This window comes from Pituophis catenifer, unplaced genomic scaffold, assembly GCF_029215685.1.
Source record: "Pituophis catenifer annectens isolate HBS135680 unplaced genomic scaffold, rPitCat1.0.hap2 SCAF_1, whole genome shotgun sequence".
In the NCBI taxonomy this organism is placed as follows: Eukaryota; Metazoa; Chordata; class Lepidosauria; order Squamata; family Colubridae; genus Pituophis; species Pituophis catenifer.
The window spans coordinates 95,243,045-95,263,861 of NW_027256881.1; the positions used below are offsets into that span (position 1 = coordinate 95,243,045).

Below are 20,817 nucleotides of genomic sequence, written 5' to 3' on the forward strand. Positions count from 1 at the left end.
GAGGCAAAGCACATTCAATCCTTGCTTTTTCGGGGTTTCAGAAAATAAGTCAGAATCTTTTTCTGAAATAGTTAGTTGATTCCAAATGGTTTGATTAAATAAAAGCTGTTTGTGTTTTAATCATTTTGAATGTCCCTCTGGCAACAAGCAGGATATACAATACATCATCCTCATAATAGGAATAATAATCCGATTCAGCTGGACAATTCAAGCTGTGATCCTATAGCTCCTGAAGCCTCCACAGGGAAACGTGTTCATTTCTTCCTGTGCCAGACTTTTTGTTCCATGAACAACATATATCCCACTTCACCCCACCCCACATGCAAGTTTTTAACCCTGGGTTTCCCACAAGAGATCAACAAAGGAGTTCAAGATGGTTGAACAGCTACTTGGTCAGGCCCTGAACTCTAGTTGTCAGAACCCTGTTCAAAATGCCTCAAAACCCACCTTGGCAATCCCTAGCCATCTTTTTGCCAGCTGAGAGTGGCCCAACAGTAAAAGATTTCAGGATGGATGTCTTTTTACTGTGAGGAAAAATATGCTTAGACCTAGAAAATTCACCCAGGATTTGATGAGGATAATGGAGGCCTCTTATGTTTTTGTTCCGATGTGGGTTTGTTTTCTCTGACATCTTTGTCCCTCTTACTTTGTGTGGTTTTGTGGTGTTTCTTTTTCTTAACGTTTTTAACCATTTGAAAACCATGCAAGTCATTAGGAGCCAAGCAGCATATACATTTAATGAGCTATTTTTCGTCGCCCAGTCAACCAGATGTTCAGACTGGATTTGGCATTTTTATCCATTTGAGTCCTTCCCAAGCAGCTGGGATAGACAGATGTTTTGAGTAAAGCTGCTTTTTGAAATTGACTAATGGTGAATTTGTCAATGCTGAACGTGGTGCTCCAGTTATTTTAGGATTGTACCCAAGGCACCTATTGGTACTATTATTATTACTATTAGTAAAGGTAAAGGTTCCCCTTGCACATACGTGCTAGTCATTCCTGACTCTAGGGGGCAGTGTTCATTTCCGTTTCAAAGCCGAAGAGCCAGCGCTTTCCGAAGATGTCTCCATGGTTACGTGGCCAGCATGACTAAATGCCAAAAGTGCATGGAACGCTGTTACCTTCCCACCAAAGGTGGTCCCTGTTTTTCTACTTGCATTTTTACATGCTTTCGAACTGCTAGGTTGGCAGAAGCTGGGACAAGTAATGGGAGCTTACCCTGTTACACGGCACTAGGGTTTCGAACCACTGACTGCCGACCTTTCTATCAACAAGCTCAGCGACTTAGCCGCTGAGCCACTGCATCCCTTTTTTATTTTAGTACTATTATTATTATTATTATTATTATTATTATTATTATTATTAATTATTATTATTATTATTATATCGGGAAAAAAGTCAAAAAACTTTCTCTGTAATTTTAGGTCTCTATAGGGTGGAAAGACTTCTTAGGATGGAAACCACATAATCATGATTGTACCACTTTGGCTTAGAGGAATGTATATTTGAAAATCTACTACCATGTGTAAATCTATAGATGTGCGGGAGGGGGAGGATCCACATTTTGCAGGAAGAATAGTAAGGCACAGAATTAAAGGGGTTGATATTATTCAGCTTTAATTAAAATTAGATGTAACTTTTACATTTGTTGTGTAAATTTTCATGCAGTATAAGTCAATTCATGCACAAAATTGATATAATTAATCAAAGTATAGTCAACCTTTAAAAAGTAAATTGCAGGTATGTGCCCCCACCCCATCTCCCAATGAATCCAGATTTTTACCATTCTTGGAAAAGGGTAACATTTTGTTCCTGTTGTGATACTAATTTTGATCATTGTTCAACATAGGCAATTTGTGTTAGATAAAGTTTCCCTGCCCCCAGTCCAAGCAGTGTATTTGACTGATTTTTACTGGGCTGGGATTGCAGCGGGCACAAAATTTTAAAGTTCCTTCCATATGGATTAAGATTCCAGGCTGGGTCATCCCTTGTACACCTCTAATCTACTTTGAAATCAAATTCCTTGATTGATGTCTTAGCTAATTTTGTTTTCAATTGGGCTATTTCTAGCTTTTATCTTGATTCAGCATGTGGAGGCAGCAGGCTTGGAAACTAAACAGAGTCAGGCTTCCTTAGTTAGTATTTGCATTGCAGATTGCCAGGAAACACTAAGGTTGTAAGTTACACAGGATGCTGAGAGATATCCTAGAAGAAGGATATGTAAGTAAGTAAGGAGATTTTTTTACCTTTAGTACCTTGTTGCATGCAGACAATGTTTTACCTTTCTGACCCACATGAGACAAATAGACATCGAAACTATAAGTTGATAATTGTCCAAAACATACAGAATCAGGAGGAAAAAGAATGAAGAAAATTAAAACACCACTGCCCAAAATACTCTCACATGGTGACCTTTTCCCACTGGCTGCACATTTTACAAACATTAATGTGGCATTAGACACATTTTCCCAACCTTATTCTGCCACCTAGTGTTTATATATTTTACAAGTATCATTGCAGTGTATTAAATATAGTAAGAAATGCTTATTAAAGAGCATGTTGGTAAACATGGAAATATAAAACATGTCAGATTTGTCTTTAAAATATTACATATGAAACAGCCCTAGAATGAGGTTTTAAGATTTCAAATTATTTATTTTTCAAATCATCCAAAAAAATTCCAGGATTGTATTTCAAGAAATCTAGAAATGGCAAGCTATTTAGGAGTGAGCGATGCTTGTCTTAAACCAGCTGCATCCAATTTGGCATATAAAAAATTTGGGACTGCAATTTCCATCATTTTGAGCCTGATCCATATTTTGATACCAGATTGGGGAAGGTTAGTTTTAAAAAAATTGTGCAGGGCTTGAAGTACATCTACCATCTTACCTTACCCCGGCCATTTTGATGGAAGTTCCCCTTTATAGAAGCCAATGTACACTAACAGTATTAGTTTTATCATATCCATCCCTATTCCTGCCATAGGAAAGGACCTCATCCACTAAACTCACTCCCTTTTCTTCCTCACAGATGGAACACCAGGTTATCCCATAGGCTATTCTCATACTTGTGACAAATGGTGTAGAACAAGGAGAAACCTTCTCTCTCTCTCTCTCTCTCACATGCACGCACGCATGCACGCACACACTCCCTCACACACACAGTTGTTTGTGATTCTTAGATCACACTGTTCCTCCCCACTATCCTTTCAAAGACTGGTCAATATCAGAGCTCTTTCTTCTTTCTGGAATATTTATGGAGCAGAATCTTTGGGGAAATGGAACCTGTATGACTTCATTTCACACATCCACTTGTGGATTGTACTCCAAATTTAATGACAGGACTGCTAAAAGAGCTGTTCTTAGCCAGTGGAGGGTAGGCCTAGTCAGTCAGTGTTGTGACTGGCCACATTTCAGACTGTTCTATATTATAATGAGGTTGGGTTAAGAATCATTCTAAACACTGAAACCATGATAGTTTTGACAATGAAGCAGCAGCTTCATATATGTCTTCTACTCATACATCAAGACTTGCCAGTACTTTCAAATAAATTAAAGGGCTAGTCAAAGTTGTCAGCTGTTCATGAACAGATTCAACAGTACACCATCTTTCAGTTCTGTTAGTTGTAAAGGAAGAGTTCCTAAGAACTAAGATATGAGACCACAGGGATTATAGACTATCCTGGCAGTCCTACCTAGTCATTTCCATTTCCAACCTACTGAGTTAGACTGGTTCTGAAAGCTAGCAGCAAAAGCAGAAAGCCCAGTGAGAAGACTTCACTGTATTGTGTTCAAACTTTGGATTTCTAGTGCATCAGGCATGTTGACTATGCAACTGGACCACAACTGCAATGCCATAGGGATGGCTATAGTAACAATTATACTTCCACTGGCCAATTAGCCCTTGCTGCTTGCCAAGCCCAAAATTTTGCTGAGCTGCAAAAAGAAGCAGTGATGTGATGCTGTGTCATCCAGCACTCTGAAACTTTTTTTGCTTATGAAGTACTATTCTTAACACGAGAGTCTGCCCCAAAACAGTTGCAATTATCTTTCTAGGCATTATATGACTCCATGACTTGCAGCCATATGATTCAGAAAGTAAGGTGCTTGAATGCATCTGTAACCCAGGATTTAATCTTTATGAAAATGCTGATCTGGCAGAAAAAAAGAGGAGGAAGCTGCATCACAGGTTTCTTTGTGATACAATGGATTAAGATTGAAGAGTGGGGAGACAATGTGGCCAGTATCTACAGAACTTTAATTCCACTGAGAAGGAGGTACATCTAACTTTTCTACCAGTACTTAGTGTGTGCTGTTACATTTGGATTGTGGAACAGCATAGGGATATTGTTACGTCTACTGTCCACTCTCTAAAACAGGGGTGTCAAATTCAATTTCATTGAGGGCCGCATCAGGGTTGTGTTTGACTTCGGGAGACTGGGGTGGGTGTGGCCAGCTCGACATCACTTGTGTCGGGGTGCCTGTGGTGGCCTGAGTGTTCTGCCAGTGAAAACAGGCTCCCAAGCTCCATTTCCTGCTGTGACAGCCTCCTACAACCCTCTGCCAACAAAAATGGAGCTCACGAGGGCCGAGTGTGGCCCTCCCAAGCTCTGTTTTTGCTGGCAGAGGCACTATAGGCCGGTCCTTTGCTGTTTCCAGGGCATCCCTGCAGGCCAGATCTAAGCACCCTGTAGGCCGGATCCAGCCCATGGGCCATGAGTTTCACACCCCTGCTCTATAACAATTTTCCTGGCCTCGCCAGAATTATTTCCCCTAGATATTCTGTTCTGGGAGACTTAAATGTCCATGCTGAGCTTGCCCAGAAATGAAAGCCTTGACAACCACAACTCACAATATGGTATCCATCTGGAATGTGAAGATGGGCCTGAGGTTTGACACTATCATTTATAGCACCGTTTTATAATTACCAGCAGCTTGGAAGATGAGGAACAGGAGGGAAAGCATTTTTGGGAGGCAGTTTCTGGAACTAAGGTGACATCCTGCCTCAAAGATGGGATTGATGATGGAGCCTGAAAAACCCATAGAAATAATCCAAATAACACAGTCATGCATATCTGCAGAAACAAGTTCAGGATGAGATGCCATTATGAGGTTATGCAACAGGATGAGCAATAAAAGAGCAGTGGTTGGAGAATTAGAGAGGAAAACACACCCGACTGTCAAAACAGCTACAGCTGTAAAATAATTAAGACCATTTAGACTGGGCTCTTGGGAAGTATGGATAAGAGCCTGACTTCCCATGCACATTCTTGAAATTCCCAATCAATTTTGGGGGGGCGAATTCACAAATAGATATTGGAGTGGTTGAACCATCTTACATTCAGGAAACTGAGAAACTCAGAAGAACTTAACATGAATAGTTTTACCCCTTTCTTCTATTTTAAAAAAGATTTTGCAGTTATTTTTCCATTTATTTTAGCACCTAAAAACATCCTCTGAAAGCAAATGCATGGAAACAAATTAACCTACATTGTGTACATTAAAATACAATGTGTACATTGTATTAGGAAAAAGGCCCTAACAGTAAGAGCAATTCAAAACAGAAACTAATTTCCCAAAGAGATTGTGGGCTGCTCACAAGTTATGTTCAAACCGAGGCTGGATAAGTCACCTGTTGATGATGCCTTAATGTGAATTCTTGTACAAAATAAGACTTGGACTCAGTAGCCCAAGAGAGCTGTCCAGTTTTGAATCTATCTGATTTTTAAAATACCCTCTACTTTCATCCCAGTTTTTCTGTAAAGCAGCATCCGTAAGTTTCAAATGCATAGTTCACTTTTCCTTACTTCCATTTCAGTATGTCACTATTTTATTAGTTGGCAAGTTGCTACATGTTGTGGATCACACTGTGGCATCACAGTATAGAAATTACTGTTGCTGCTGCCTCAGGACCAGGCCTATCACTTCATCTTTATGCACATGCTGAGACAAAGTGAAGGGTGACAGAGTACTTATTTTATAGGCAATTTCCTCTAATTGAATTTCAAAGCAGGATCTTATATGATATCCACTTGCAACTTTAACCAAGCCATCAATCCAGCTAATTTGAAAGTGTAGATACACAAATGGTTGGTTGACTGATGATTGAAATACACAATGAGATTATGATGGAGGCGGCAATAAATCAACATGCAACAGTTTACTGCCCTCAAATTGCCCCATAGGAACGCAGGGGAAAACTGCTCCTTGATGCATCCCCAAATGCTGACCTTTAAATCTAAAAAGATAATGCACTCAACACAAAGCAAAGGATGAGACCCACTAGCTGGCAAAGAAGTTATTCAACATCCAAATGCAAAATGACCTGCAAAAATTTGCACTGATCTTTTCCTTATTACTAAAACACTTTAAATAAGCACAGCAACTGAAAGCGGCATTAAAGAAATATAGTTGTTATGGAAAAACACAATATCATTATAAAGTAAATAAGAGTAATTTACGACTGCATGGGCTTAGCCATTGCAGCTTCGAGCTCCTAAAAGGGAATATTCTAATTGCCTTTAAAAATTGCAGCAACATCAACAAATTCTCTTCTCCCACTCCAGTAGGTTATACTCAGTTTTCCCATGTTTTAACTGAGATTTGTTAAGCCATGACTAATTAAAGTCAAAAGCAGAAGAACCATTTTATAAACCTATCTTTGTGCAAGACTCTGGTCTCATAATAGAATGCTCCACTGTTCCCTAGAATGTTCTATCTTTCTTTTGGAATGCACCGAGGAAGCAGTTTGCAGCACTGGAAAATGAACTGCTAATGGAGTAGCCAAATTGATACGCTCTGGGAGAACCCTTCTATTACCAGATAGTTTTAGGCGGGGGGGGCTGCTGGGGGGTTTGCAGGGGTTCGGGAGAACCTCTAGCTAAGATTCTGTGCAGTTCAGAGAACCCCCACTGCTGGTTGGCTCCACCCACTCTGCCCCTCCCGTCCCAGGAGTCCCCACATGGCCTGTTTTGGATTGAGGAGGCTTGAGGAGGGTGAAAAACAGGTCTACCAGTAGTTCGGGAAGGCTGGAAACGGACCCGTCTCTGGACTCCAGAGCCTGGGGAGGCCATTTTTGCCCTCCCGGAGGCTCAAAAAACACAGGGAGGGCAAAAATGCTTCTCCCACTGTGGTGCGGGAGGCCAACTAGGCCACACCCACCATGGCCACGCCCACCCAGCAACCGGGCAGAGAACCTCTTGCTAAAATTTTTGAAGCCCACCCCAGTTTTAAGCATCTTTATTGACAATTTCATAATCTCCACCTACTTTTGAGGCTGATGCACAGGAGGGAATTGGGAGGATGCAGTGGAAATGACTCCCAGGCAAGGGGACATTGTGTGAAATAACACTCTCACTACTGTGTCATAACAAACTGCTGCTCTTCTCCATTCCTGAGAATTGGACTGGAGGAGATGTCCATACTCTGATTCACATCCAAGCCAGACACAAGAAGCAATGCAAATTGGATGTTTGTAACATTTATGTATATACAAACATCATGGTTGTGAAATCTAAGTGAATCTGAGGAGGCTAAATTCATTAATAAAGCTTATGCTTTAACCCTAAAAATCTCTGAATAATTTAATAGCAAATTGCTATCTAAATAATTATTAAAATACATTGTTCTGAGTTTCATTTCAAATGCTTTAGTATGCAATTCAAAATCAAAGCCATCTATATTTTCCAGATGAAATGTTCCAAAAAACAGAGATTGCCATTGAGAAAGCCTGTCACTTGATCCATGGTGAACTTCACTAAGAGAGGCAACCCACAATAGGTCTCCTTAGATGTCTAAACCAGACAGGAATCAGTTTATGTTGTGGCGAACCTAATATATCCTAGTGCTGTGCTATGTAAGGCTTTAAAGCTAATGTTTTCCAATATGAATTTGATGCCCAAAGGATACTAGTAATCTATATCACAACATCAGGAATGGTATTATTCTATGTTGCTGGAGTACTGTGCTGTCTCACTCATGGACACATACACCCCACAAGCGTAAGGAGTTTTAAGGCTTCTGAGCCTAATTTGTATTCCCTAGCAATTCTCTGTGCTGGCACCATCAGTTCAATCCCAGTGAGTTCCACAGGCTACTCAAAAGAAGCCAACGCTTCTCCTCAAGGCAAGGCAAGTCCAGTCCAGGGGTGAAATTCAACCGGTTCTATCCGGATCGTGCGATACGGTAGGGTCGACTGCATGAAGCCTCACCCACCCACACGGACATCATGATGTCCCTTTTTTGCAACGATTTTCAGTCTCTGTGCATGCACAGGAGGCTTTGTGCAGGCACACATTTGCAAACTGGTAGGGAAGGTAAGTGAATTTCACCCCTGGTCCAGTCCACTAGGCAAAACCAAGTTCCTAAAGCAAAGACAAATCCAAAGGCAAGGCAAGGAAAGGCAAAGGCAACAATTGAAGAGACATGATCTGAAGTTCAAGGCAAGAACACACAGCAAGGAAACAAACATGTTGTTCCCAGCATCGCCTCCATTTGTCTACTGTGCTAAATAGCCAGCTTCCAGCGCAGCCCATCAAGAAGGGTGAGGCTTTCTCCTCACAAGTAATCTGGATGACCTTCTCTGCTCTTGCCTTTTCTCTGCCCTATGTGTTCTTGGATCAGTACTGAAGACAGTTCCTCTTCCTCATCACTAACTGGCTGCAGCTGCATGTTTTCCTCACCTGAAGCCTCGGGACTATCCGGTTGCAGCTGTACTTCAGCCAAATCCCTCTCAGACAGCTACTTGGAACCTCCAGACATGCCAGAATCTGGTTCATCCTCCTCCGAGCTGACATCTGGAGAGGTATCTTGGGAAGCATCCAGGGAAGCCATCACACTTCCCTGCCCCTGGCATGGCCAGTTGTGCTGGAGCATCATAGACAAAGTCTCTGTGAGCACCAGAAGTGGAACCAACGAACCAGCCAAGGGGCATATACAGCCTTGGTATCTTCCCACATGTCCTTGGGGCCATAGCTCTTCCAGTCCACTAAATATTTAATTTAATTTAATTAATTCAATTCAATTTAATTTAATTAATTCAATTTATATGCTGCCCCTCTCCAAAGATATTGCAGATGTCCCTGGCAAACATGGGAATCCACAATGTGTGCCAGCTCATACTCCGACTATCCTGCACTAACACTGGTGCAGGTGGTGGTTCTGACATCTGGTGGAGAGTGGCTGGTGCTGCAGGTACCAACAGGGAGTGGTGGAATACTGGGTGGACATGAAGCCGGGCAGGTAGTCAGTTGGTAGGACACTGGGTTGACATTGGCTTCCACCAGAAATGGGTCCAGGAATCGGTTGTCCAACTCTGAAGGAAGATGCTGGGTGGAAAGTCAAACCCGGTCACTGACTGCCAGGGGAGGGACATCACATTGGTGCTGAGAACCTCTTGTAGTCCTCTTTGGCGTGATTCAACTGGTCCTGCAGGACTCAATGTGTGGCTTCCTGCAGGAAGTTCGTGGTTGCCAGTACCGGAGAGTCCAATGGCGCCAAAGGGAACAGGTGCAGATGGAAACCAGATGAAAACCATAGACTTCTAGGAATGGGAACATATGTGTCAAGGTGTGCTGCACATTATTATACACAAACTCTGCTAATGCCAATAGATCCACCCAGGTCCACTCAGTTGTCCTGCTGAAAGTTAATGAAGCATTGCAAGTACTGCTCCAACTCAGCATTCAGATGTTCCGTACCTCCGGCTGTCTCCACATGATGCACAGATGAGAGGCACACCTGCATCCGTATAAGTTATTTTAGGGTCTCAGAGTTTAAAGAACCCTTGAATAATAGTCTAAATGAAAACCCAAACTTTCTGAATGCTTCTGTAAGCTTGTTTATAGAATCTCCATTTGTTCTTCAGACTACTAGCTCATAAGTAGGTTCACTTATAAGACAACTCTATAATGTAGTTGGAAAACAATTCACCACTCTGTTTCTTTACTGCCTTGACCAATTCATCTATTACACCTAAACTTAATTTTCTTTCTATTCTAATACAGAATTGGAGCTTGAAATCACCAGCAATTTTCAAACACATTTCAGTGACTCTGTTCTACATTCTTGCTGCCTGCTGGGATTTAAAACATAAACTAATAAACAGCACTTGCAGCATTTGATTAGTTAAGCAGACTGCTGCAGAAAATAAATATAATTTTAAAACTGGGAAACAACTACCATCATGCCTTTCTGACATTTAACAGAAAACAACATGCCTCAGATTCAATTTTCTTTAGTCCTTTGAAATTGGCACAGCTCAATAATATAAAGGTATTGAGGGAACAGGCCTGCTGTCAAAACCTTAAACTCAGACAGTGAATCTCTATAACGCATTACAACCGCTGAAAATTGTCCTCAAAACGTTTAAAGCTACTACCCACATATGTGTCTACATAGATCTCATGGAATAGAAACAAAGAGACCGGATTTATTGTACCTTCAGAGTCAACTAAGGCTGTAAGAACAAAATAATTTCAATTTAATAAACTCTATCATTCTTAGGCATACTGGTTTACAGCTTTCCTTATGCTACTCATTTCCAGCTTACACAATGAAGATCATTTGCTAGGGATTAGTTTTCTTTAGCTATCTTGTGATAGGTACAACATGGTAGAATAATGAACACATTCCTTGACTTTGTTATTAAAACTTGACAGCTTATGAATAAGAGTGACTAAAAGCATCAACTTGTTGAAGCATGTTTTAATGCTGTATTTACAAAAAGCTTTCCTTGGAAGTGCAATAGTCTTCATTACTTTCTTTGAAATATTTGTCTCGGTTAAAACAAGCAGCACAAGCTGTCAAAATGACAGAGAACGCCAGTCATTCTTACCAACCCAACCCATCTGGAAAGATAAAATTAGAGTAAATGATTCAGTGTGGTTTCTTTGGAAGGATACAACAAAGGATTTCAATGAGAGAATGATATAATTGATGTATCTGTATTTTGTTGTCTTGGGTGAAAGGTACATGAAGCCATTAGAATGTGCACTGACTTTATCATCCATTGATCTGATGATGCAGATGACTAGAGTAGCAAGAAGTCTCAAAGGTCAATGCATAGAACCATTTTTGCTTGCCTTTCAACACAATAAACGAGTTTGTAGAGGACTATCTTCTCCTTCACCCCCAATACTCTTTAGAAGCAACACAGGAGTGGGCAACTCCTGCCCTGTTTCTCTTGTTTTTGATCTCCCAAATTAATTTTGGGGCACAAGAAGATGCTGCAATTTGGCAGTATTGGGCCCATGAGCAATTAAAGAGAAGTACTGTACTTTTACAAGTATAAGACACACTTTTTTATCTTCTAAAAGTGGGTGAAAATTGCAGTGCATCTTATACATCAAATGTTGCCAAAGCCCCGCCCACCTGCCGGCCCCCACCCTTCAGCCATTTTCGGCCTCCATGCGTGGTGTTTTCAGCCTCTCCACACCCTGTTATAGACCCATTCCAGGCTGCAGGGATCGCCACAGTACATCGCTGCCTCTATGTGTCGTGTTTTCGGCCTCCGCATGCCCCATTTTTGGCCTCCGTGTGTCGCATTTTCGGCCGCGTCCAGGTGGCAGGGATCAGTGGCAATGTGCTTTGGTGATCCCCACTGCCTGGAATGGGTCTAAAATGGAGTGTGGGAAGGCCAAAAACGTGATGCGCAGAGGCGGCAAGGGGCTCTGACGATCCCTGCAGCCTGGAACAGCTGATTGGCGGTGTTCTGGGAGACCAATCCAACTGCCAATCAGCTGCTCGGACTGAATCAGGCTGCAATAACATGCTGAAGCTGACCAGGCTGTTGGCTTTTGCTGCAAGGACGCTAGCCAGATGAATACCGATGGATGCTGGTAGGCAGAGGCAGAATTTTTTTTCTTGTTTTCCTCCCCAAAAACTAATGTGTGTCTTATACTCCAGAGCATCTTATATTCTTATGGTATCTTATATAATATGGCATCTTATATAATATGGTACTTTATATGCTTGTGTACACCCAAACATCTGCAAAACTATAACAGAAACTAAAAGTGTAATAACAAGCTATGGCCCAACTGGCCTTGGAGTGTGGAAAACTGTCCACACTCCTCAGGCATTGATCTTTGAGGCAGGAAGGGGAAAAAAGGAAAAAAAATATTCTTCAGGTTCCTGTATTGCTGGCTGGGTAGAAATGGACAATTCACTCAAAGGCTTTAATGACCTCACAGCTTTAATGACAACTTGGTAAAATGAAAAGCAGCCTAATTCCTTTGTTCTGAATCTTGCTGTCCTCACCATTTGCTGCCACTTGCTAGCTGGGGCTCCTATGCGATGGTTCAGCCCTAAACCACAGAGTTTGAAAACAGAGGGCGTGTTTGCAGAACCAGCAAGATTTAAGGCTCATCCACACATCTTGCTTGCCCTGGTGTGTGGACAGTCCACTTACTGTTTTGCAAAGATAGCAACACATATTGTCTTCAACCCATGTCAGTCACCATGAAGGGAATCTCCATGCATCTTCCCTTGTTCCATTTTAAAAGTGGTGTTTTCCAGCTGTCACCGGTGTTTAGCCTGGCTGCTGCATTCTACCTTCCTGAACAAACTCTGGTACCACCGAGGTGGGTGGGACTATGCTGCTACTATGTTCTCTGCTCCTCCAACATTTACTACTGGAACTCCATGTTTTTCATGTCATGTCTCCCATTAGGTGCTCCTGGGTTTTCAGCAGACATAGAAAAAAAAAGTAGAAGAATTTTGTGTGACCTATGAAGTCACACCCCTACTCAGTGAAGACCTATCATGACTCTGTGGCTTGCCAGGCAGTTGCAAGCACACCATTTTGGTATTGCCGTGTGCAGTGTGATGGATGGAAAAGTCACTTGCTGAGATGGATGGTCATACAAATTGCATGAATGAATAGAAGGCGTTTCAGAATGAAGTGTGCATTGCATAGAATGGAACATTCCTGAAGACTCATACAATAATAAAGCAGCCAAGATATATCTGAATAGAGATGATTAGGGAAGGAGTAACACTACTTTTTCACATGTAGCCAAAGTAATTTTTGCACTAAGTGGAGAATATCTGAAGGAGGTGCCTCTGATGAACCTTTCCTCAACCTTGGTTCCATCTTTTGGTATGTAGAAGCAGTGGTGGAATCCAAATTTTTTTGCTACCGGTTCTGTGGGCGTAGCTTGGCTTAGTGGGCATGGCAGGGGAAGGATACTGCAAAATCTCCATTCCCTCCCCACTCCAGGGGAAGGATATTGCAAAATCCACATTCCCTCCCCACTCCTGGGGGAAGGATATTGCAAAATCTCCATTCCCACCCCACTCTGGGGCCAGCCAGAGGTGGTATTTGCCGGTTCTCCAAAGTACTCAAAATTTCTGCTACCGGTTCTCCAGAACCTGTCAGAACCTGCTGGATTTCACCCCTATGTAGAAGTAACAGTAGACAAGTGTTGGGCATCAATATACAGTTCTTCATGGCAGAAGTTAACTTTATACTGTACTACCATTTGTGGATGGTTTTGCAGCAACAAAACTATGCCTCAACAATAAAAGCAAGGACTGACCACTAAAGGACAGTAGAAACTAAGACTGAAGCAATAACCCTAACACTATCCTTCATAGCAACACTTTCTTCCCTTCACAAACGTTGTGTTAATGCAACATTTCATATGTTGGTGACTGGATAAATAGACACAAGCCTATATATACCCATACACAAATCTCACACATAGTGTACAGCTTCAATGATCAATACATATTCCTCATACGTCCAGTAAGATGTCCCTTTTAAATGTTTAAATCCATAATATTAGGAGCTAGAAATTGAGGATGCAGAAAGAGAACCATTAATCTTTGTTGTTACTTCTGGTTGACACCTGGAAAATTTAAAAACAAACCAACAAAATTAAACTATATGGTGAAAACTATTATGTAAAAAAGCAAGGTTTCAATGGGATATTATTCCATTATTCACTTTATTTAAATTTATATGGCTGATCAATTCACCTGTGGTTCAGGCGGCTAGCATACAATTCAAATATTCATAAACAAAAATAATTTTGAAACAATTATTGTTACCCATATCATTTTTCTTTAAATTGCAGATTGCTTACTGGGTGTCAAGAATAAATTTGGCAAGTTTACTTGCAACTACTGAATTAGCAGCTGTGCTTAAACCAGTCTGAGAGAAAAAGAATAGTCATTAACTAACTGCAAGAGCTATCACCTGAATTAGTTTATACTCATTTTAACTGGGAAACAGATGGAATCTTAATTGGATTGCTTTTAAAGGATCATTGCAACTGCCTTAAAATGTGAATGGATTTATGGGAGCCAGACAAAAGTAGGCTGGACCTTAGAAAATCCCCGCTTGTCTGCACAAAATTAGAATTAGGATTTTACAGAAGAAAACATTTTGGAATTAAGTCGGGGTCCCCAACCCTTGGGCCATGGATGGGTACAAATCTGTGGCCAGTTAGGAACCGTGCTGCATAGTTGAAGGTGAATGGCAGGCAAGTGTTGTGACCCAGGCCCAAGTAGATATTATCAGACGCAATCAGTTCTAAACAAACAGACATTAGAACAGCTGATAATTAACTCATTCTCAGCATAGTCCAAACTAATTCAAAACAAATTCTTCATAACACAATTCTTCAGCCTTATCACCAACCTTGGTCTACTGTGGCAAACTGCCAAAGGCTTTTCTTGGCAAAAGTTCAGAAGCAGAAGACGCTGACAAGAAATAAATGCAGCAAGACAAGAAACAAATCTATCAACGTTGTTTTCCGACAAAGAGCCCAAGAGCCGTTGCTGGTCTTTTAAGCCTTATGAGAGGAGCCAATCATCTCTTGGCTTTACTCCTGAGTTGTCCTTTTTGCTTTAGCTGCTCTTGCCTTCTGGCAGCTCTTCTCATGTATGCACTAGGAACAGGCTCCTCCTGTTCCTTTGCCTCTCTGCTGTCAGCCTCTGGAGGCTCCGGAGTCCGCACATCACTCCCAGATGGTCCTGGCCCCATCTCTACCTCCGACGCAGAGCCCTCATCTGGGCTTTCCCCAGCCTCCAGGACTGGCCCATGTTCTTCCTCAGCCTCCTCACTCTCCGACTCCACTGCCAGCTCTGCAGGCTGCTGGCGGATCACAACAGCAAGCAAGTAAAGCTTCATCTGTATTTGCAGCCGCTTTCCAGTTTCTATGCTAGCGTCACAGCTTCAGTTCCATCTCAGATCACCAGGCATTAGGTTCTCATAGGACTGCAAACCAGTGATGAAATCCAATTTTTTTTTTACTACCGGTTCTGTGGGCGTGGCTTGGTGGGCGTGGTGTGGCTTGGTGGGCGTGGCAGAGGAAGGATACTGCAAAATCCCCATTCCCTCCCCACTCCTGGGGGAAGGATATTGCAAAATCTCCATTCCCACCCCACTCTGGGGCCAGCCAGGGGTGGTATTTGCTGGTTTATTTATTTTTATTTTTATTTTATTTTGAATTTGTATACCGCCCTTCTCCCTGAGGACTCAGGGCGGTGAACAGCCAAGTAAAAACATCAAATACAAATATTAAAATACAATTAAAAATATATATATAAATTTGGCCCCATTAATTAAAAACGATAAACAAAACAATTAAAAACACTTAAAAAATTAGGCCAGCCCGGCTTGCTGGAAAAGGAAGGTTTTAAGGGCACGGCGGAAGGCACTGAGGTCTTGGATTCTCCTTATCTCTGGGGGCAATTGATTCCAGAGGGTAGGTGCCCCCACAGAGAAGGCCCTCCCCCTGGGGGTCACCAGCCTGCACTGTTTGGCTGATGGCACCCCGAGGAGGCCCTCTCTGTGGGAGCGCACGGGTCGATGGGAAGTCGTCGATGGCAGCAGGTGGTCTCGAAGATAGGTTCTCCAAACTACTCAACATTTCTGCTACCAATTCTCCAGAACCTGTCAGAACCTGCTGGATTTCACCCCTACTGCACCACTTTACTGTAAAGTGCATAGGTGAGGGATCTAGGTTGCGTGCTCCTCCCCCCCTCCCCCTCGTCTGTGGAAAAAATGTTTTCTATGAAACTGGTATCAAAAAGATTGGGGACCACTGTGTTAAGTGAAGTTCATCTTTTTTAAAAAAATCTGCACTCCCCTAAAAGGAAAATGTATCTGAATTTAAAATAATCCTCCTAAACAAAAATTATTGGGGGGGGGGGAACCCAGTCTTATTTCTGTGTAAATAAAAATATACCCATCATCCAACTCTACTCCAGGAGTTTCTGTCAATAAGCAGAACCAGATTTGGGGAGGAAAAAGACAGGAAAAAAAAAGGGTGAGATTTTGTTGTTTGCTCACAGGTTGGATTTCACACTAAATTTGCCAATATGCATTCACATATAGAATTCAATTTGATATGAATAACATTGTTCAGTTTGCTGATTTAAGAAGTAATTTTAAAGTATCTTGGATATTGGGAGAATATCAAAGATCATTAGACTTCCTAGCTCTCAAATTTTATTGCTCTGTGACTTTTACATAAGCAGGAAAATGAAATAAAAACTAGTGATAGATAATTCGATACCTGGAATGTGTTCTCAGAGAACTTTGTGCTGGTAAGATATTCAATTCTAAAGCCTATTTGTGAGGCTTAGTTTATGTGTCATTCTAAGTTCATGTGATTACTGGTAGATAACTATCTCATGATAGAAAGCAAACAGAAATATACATGGAAGTCAGACAGATGTGGACATACACCTATATAGGCAAGCATAATTTTTCATTATGTCCACATGTCCCCAGTCAAAATTTTTCACTCTATATTTGTCAAGTAAGCATCCAAATTTTAGCTCAGGAATGACTCATTGAAAACAGGTATATTAACAACACAGTAGCAAAGCAGAGTTCTGGATGATGCTATTTCTCCATTGTTTAGGAAGAACACAAAATACAAACAATATGGCCATAACATGGCACCATCTGTTGCAAATTTAACAGTGAAAACTCACAAAAGACACGGAATTCAAACATGCATTGCCTCATTTTTGTACTATTTGTAGTTAATATATCCCTGAAATGAGGGTAGTTGTTGCATTCTGTTCTTTCTTCAGTACATGTTAAAGAAGTAACATCAACAATTTACAATGTTTTGCTCATACCTTTTCTCGTATGCAACAGAAACATCTGTTGAAATGATGAAAATCAGTGGCTTGGTATTATACGGAGTTATATGCAATCTAATATCTAACAACACCATAAGGTGAATAAAGAGAAGAATAATAAGTGAAATGTAGCAGCAATATAATTATTCAGTGATTTAGCAAACAGCAAAAGCTAGAAAAATAAAAGAGGCAATATAGCATCTCATTAAAATCTTGTAAAAGGAAAACAGAAAAGGAATGCTACTTTTGCTAAAAGTACAGTTTTCTTAGCATCTAACATATAGTATTTTACTTTTTCAGAAGATTGGGATATTTTTAAATGACATTTAATGTCCAGAGGTGTCTGAGTGTTTTAAAAAGACAGCATATTGCCCTCAACAATATGGGTCCTTATTTTACCGACCTTGGAAGGATGGAAGACTGAGTCAACCTTGAGTCAGGGTGAAATTCCAGAATTTGGGAAGAGTTAGCCTGCAATACAGCATTCTAAGTACTGTGCTCCCAGGACTCCTCATTTTCTGAGACCCCTCTATCAGGGGTGGGTTCTACTTATCTTTACTACCGGTTTGCAGAAGGGCCACGCGCGCACGCTCGCTTTGCTCGTGCGCTCTTCTGCGCATGCGCAGAAGCATTTTGGTGACATAGGGGTCAGTGGGCGGGGCCTCCCGCCAGTTTCACTACCAGTTCTATAGAACCTGTGCAAACCAGGGGCAACCCAACACTGCCCTCTATGTATGTTTCCTGGTAAAATATATGGGAAAATTCCATTAGAGGGTCAATACACCCATGATCTTGGAGAGCAAAATGAATGTCACCGACCGGTTCAAAGTGCTTTGGTAAGCTTCTGAGGAGCTGACTTTTCAAGCCTGCCCTATCTATGTTTTCTGGTAAAATACATAGGAAAATCCCATTGGAGGCAATCTCACATAGGGTTAGGGTTAGGCCTGCATAAAATGGGAGAGTAAAATGGACATAGCCAATGGGTTTGTAGTGCATTAGTATTATTTATTTATTTATTTATTTATTTATTTATTTATTTGTTTGTTTATTTATTTGTTTATTTATTTATTTAAATTTGTATACCGCCCTTCCCCTAGTGTACTCAGGGCGGTGCACAGGCAGAACTAAAACACATACCAATACAAAATTTAAAATTATTTAAAGAATTACATAACTTTGGCCCAAATTTGCTTAGAACACTGATTTTTCGTGTCCGCCCCATCTACATTTTCTGCTAAAATAATGAGAAATTACAATTATGCGGCAAATCCACATAGGGTAAACTCTCCATGAATTTGGAGAGTAAAATGGATGTTCCCAACATATTTATGGTGCACCATTATGCTTACGAGGTCACTGACATTTTGAGCATGGCCATCTACGTTTCCTGCGAACACATGCAAAAATCCTATTGGGGGCAAACCCACTTAAGAGTTAGGTTTATGTTTCCATGAACTTGGAGAGCAAAATGAATGTCACCAATAGATTCATAGTGCATCGGTATGCTTAGGTCTCTGGCTTTTTTGAGCCAGCCCTATCTACCTTCCTGGTAAAATACTTGAGAATCCCATTAGGGTGCAAATCCACTTAAAATTAGGGTTAGGTCTCTTATGAATTCAGAGAGTAAAATGGATGTTACAAAATGTAGTATTAAACTAAAACAATTTACAGCATAAGCAAAGCTGTATAAAAGGCTCTAAAAGAGCCTTGGTGGCGCAACAGACTAAAGCACTGTTAAGTAACACCAGCTGCCTGCAATTACTGCAAGTTCAAATCTCACCAGGCTCAAGGTTGACTCAGCCTTCCATCCTTTCGAGGTAGGTAAAATGAGGACCCGGTTTGTGGGGGCAATAAGCTGACTATATAAAAAGAACACCGCTTAAGGGTGGCCGAAAGCCCTACTAAACAGGTATATACAAAAGTATGAAGGCTATTGCTTAACGCATTGTAAGCCACCCTGAGTCTCTGGAAAAGGGCGGCATATAAATCAAACCAATAAATAAACAATAAATAAATAAATAAGCAAAAGAGCCCAGAATAAAAACAACCATTAAAACATTAATGGTTAGAAAACTTTATATGGAAGATAAAATCCAAGTTTTGTATACTTTCTGATCAGTACCACACCTGGATAAATTATTGCCTTCTACCCAGAGTTGAGTCTGGCAGCACACACACCTTTACAACACTATCAGTACGAGCATTTGGCTAAAGAGGGAGGGAAACGCAGAAACTTGCGCTTACCCTGCAGTAAATCCATCATATTTTCAGTAATGATATAACACGCAGGATTTTTGGGAGAGAGGGGAGAGAAGAGAGCCTTATTATTGCACAAGAGCGCTCGCTACACTTAACACTAGCTGACTAAACACCCAAACCCTCAACTCGCGGTGTAACAGCATCCTTATATCCAGGTTTTTATGGCCACTCCCCCACTCTGCTTGAGCCAATAGGAAACCAGAGGGGCGAGGCGTCTGTGCTTGCGACTCTGGCGCGGAAGCACTGCCCCCGTTTCTTCTTCCTGAGTGCTTCGCTTATTTTCTCATCCGTTTCTGTTGCCGCCGCCGTTGCCGCCATCGTCGGATCCGCCCAGCCTCAAATCCCGGGCATTTTCCTGGGATCTGGACTCTCGGCTGCTGGCTGGAGCGGTCCCGCTTTGAAAAGAGCTTCTGCTTGGCAAAACACAGATTTAATGGTAATCATAATTCCCCATCCAACCCGCTTATAGGTTTATCCGTATTACGGAGATTTTCAGCATCGTTTGTCCTGTGTCCAGTGCTCCATAACCATCCACGCACTTGGGGTGCTTCCACATCCACGCATTTAAGAGAGCGGCAGATTCTGATGTGCCAGCGTTGTACCATCGCCGGGTTATTTGCCCCCTCCTTATCCGATCTCGCATTTCTTGCTTCGAATAAATCATTGTTCCAACGTTGTGTTAACTCCAAGCTCATCCCCTGAAATCAAGAGAATGTCAGCACACGATTTGATACTCCGTGCATGATTACGTACCCTTGGAAGGCAATCTTATTGGGCTCGATAGGACTTACTCCAAATTTAGCTTTGCCCCTTTTGTAAGAAAACGGGTACTTTATATATAATTTGCTGGTTGATGGCAGCAGGTGGCAGTGACTAGTCAAAGGTGGTTGCTTTGGGGAAAGCTAAATAGGATTAAGCTTGATTAAGACCCGGATGGGAAATCAACCCCCTAAGACTGAATGGTAATATCTCCAAAGAATGCAAAAGCAAATTACTTATATATTGTTGCCACCAATACCCATCCCCATCCCACAACATGTATGTGTCACAGTAGTGATCAGGAAACAAACTCAGGTCTTCGTAGAGTTTACTATTTTGTACTAAGTGGGTTTGCAAAGGATGCCCATTGCTGGTTATGGTTATATGGCTTTACTCAAATAGGAATTTCATGCAATGTTTTTATTCTCTGTTAAGTGAATACTTTTTGTACTACATATGTCTTCAGGTCCTATAATTTCTGCCAATTGGGGCTGACTGTAAAAAGAGGTAACAGTTCCAAATGATGTTCCTATAAAGTTCCTCAGTCTTGTGTGTGTGTGTGTGTGTGTGTGTATTTGCTCATATATAGTATACAAGCTATACAGTACAACAGATCTTAAGCAAAAATTGGTGCAGAGATAGTCCATCCTTGTGACTTCCTTTTTAATCTTTAGGATATTTTTATACACAGTCTTTA

The 20,817-nt window shown here is 41.4% G+C and overlaps 1 protein-coding gene across 1 annotated transcript in view; it reads left to right on the plus strand.

Moving 5' to 3' along the window:
- Positions 1-19,731: 19,731 nt before the first annotated feature.
- The window catches only part of TBC1D32 (TBC1 domain family member 32), a 96,202-nt gene continuing 95,116 nt past the window's right edge, over positions 19,732-20,817 (plus strand). The window contains exon 1 of the mRNA XM_070952895.1: positions 19,732-19,797. Within this exon, the coding sequence (XP_070808996.1) occupies positions 19,795-19,797 (3 nt within the window). The 5' untranslated portion in view covers positions 19,732-19,794. The remainder of the gene's footprint in view (positions 19,798-20,817) is intronic.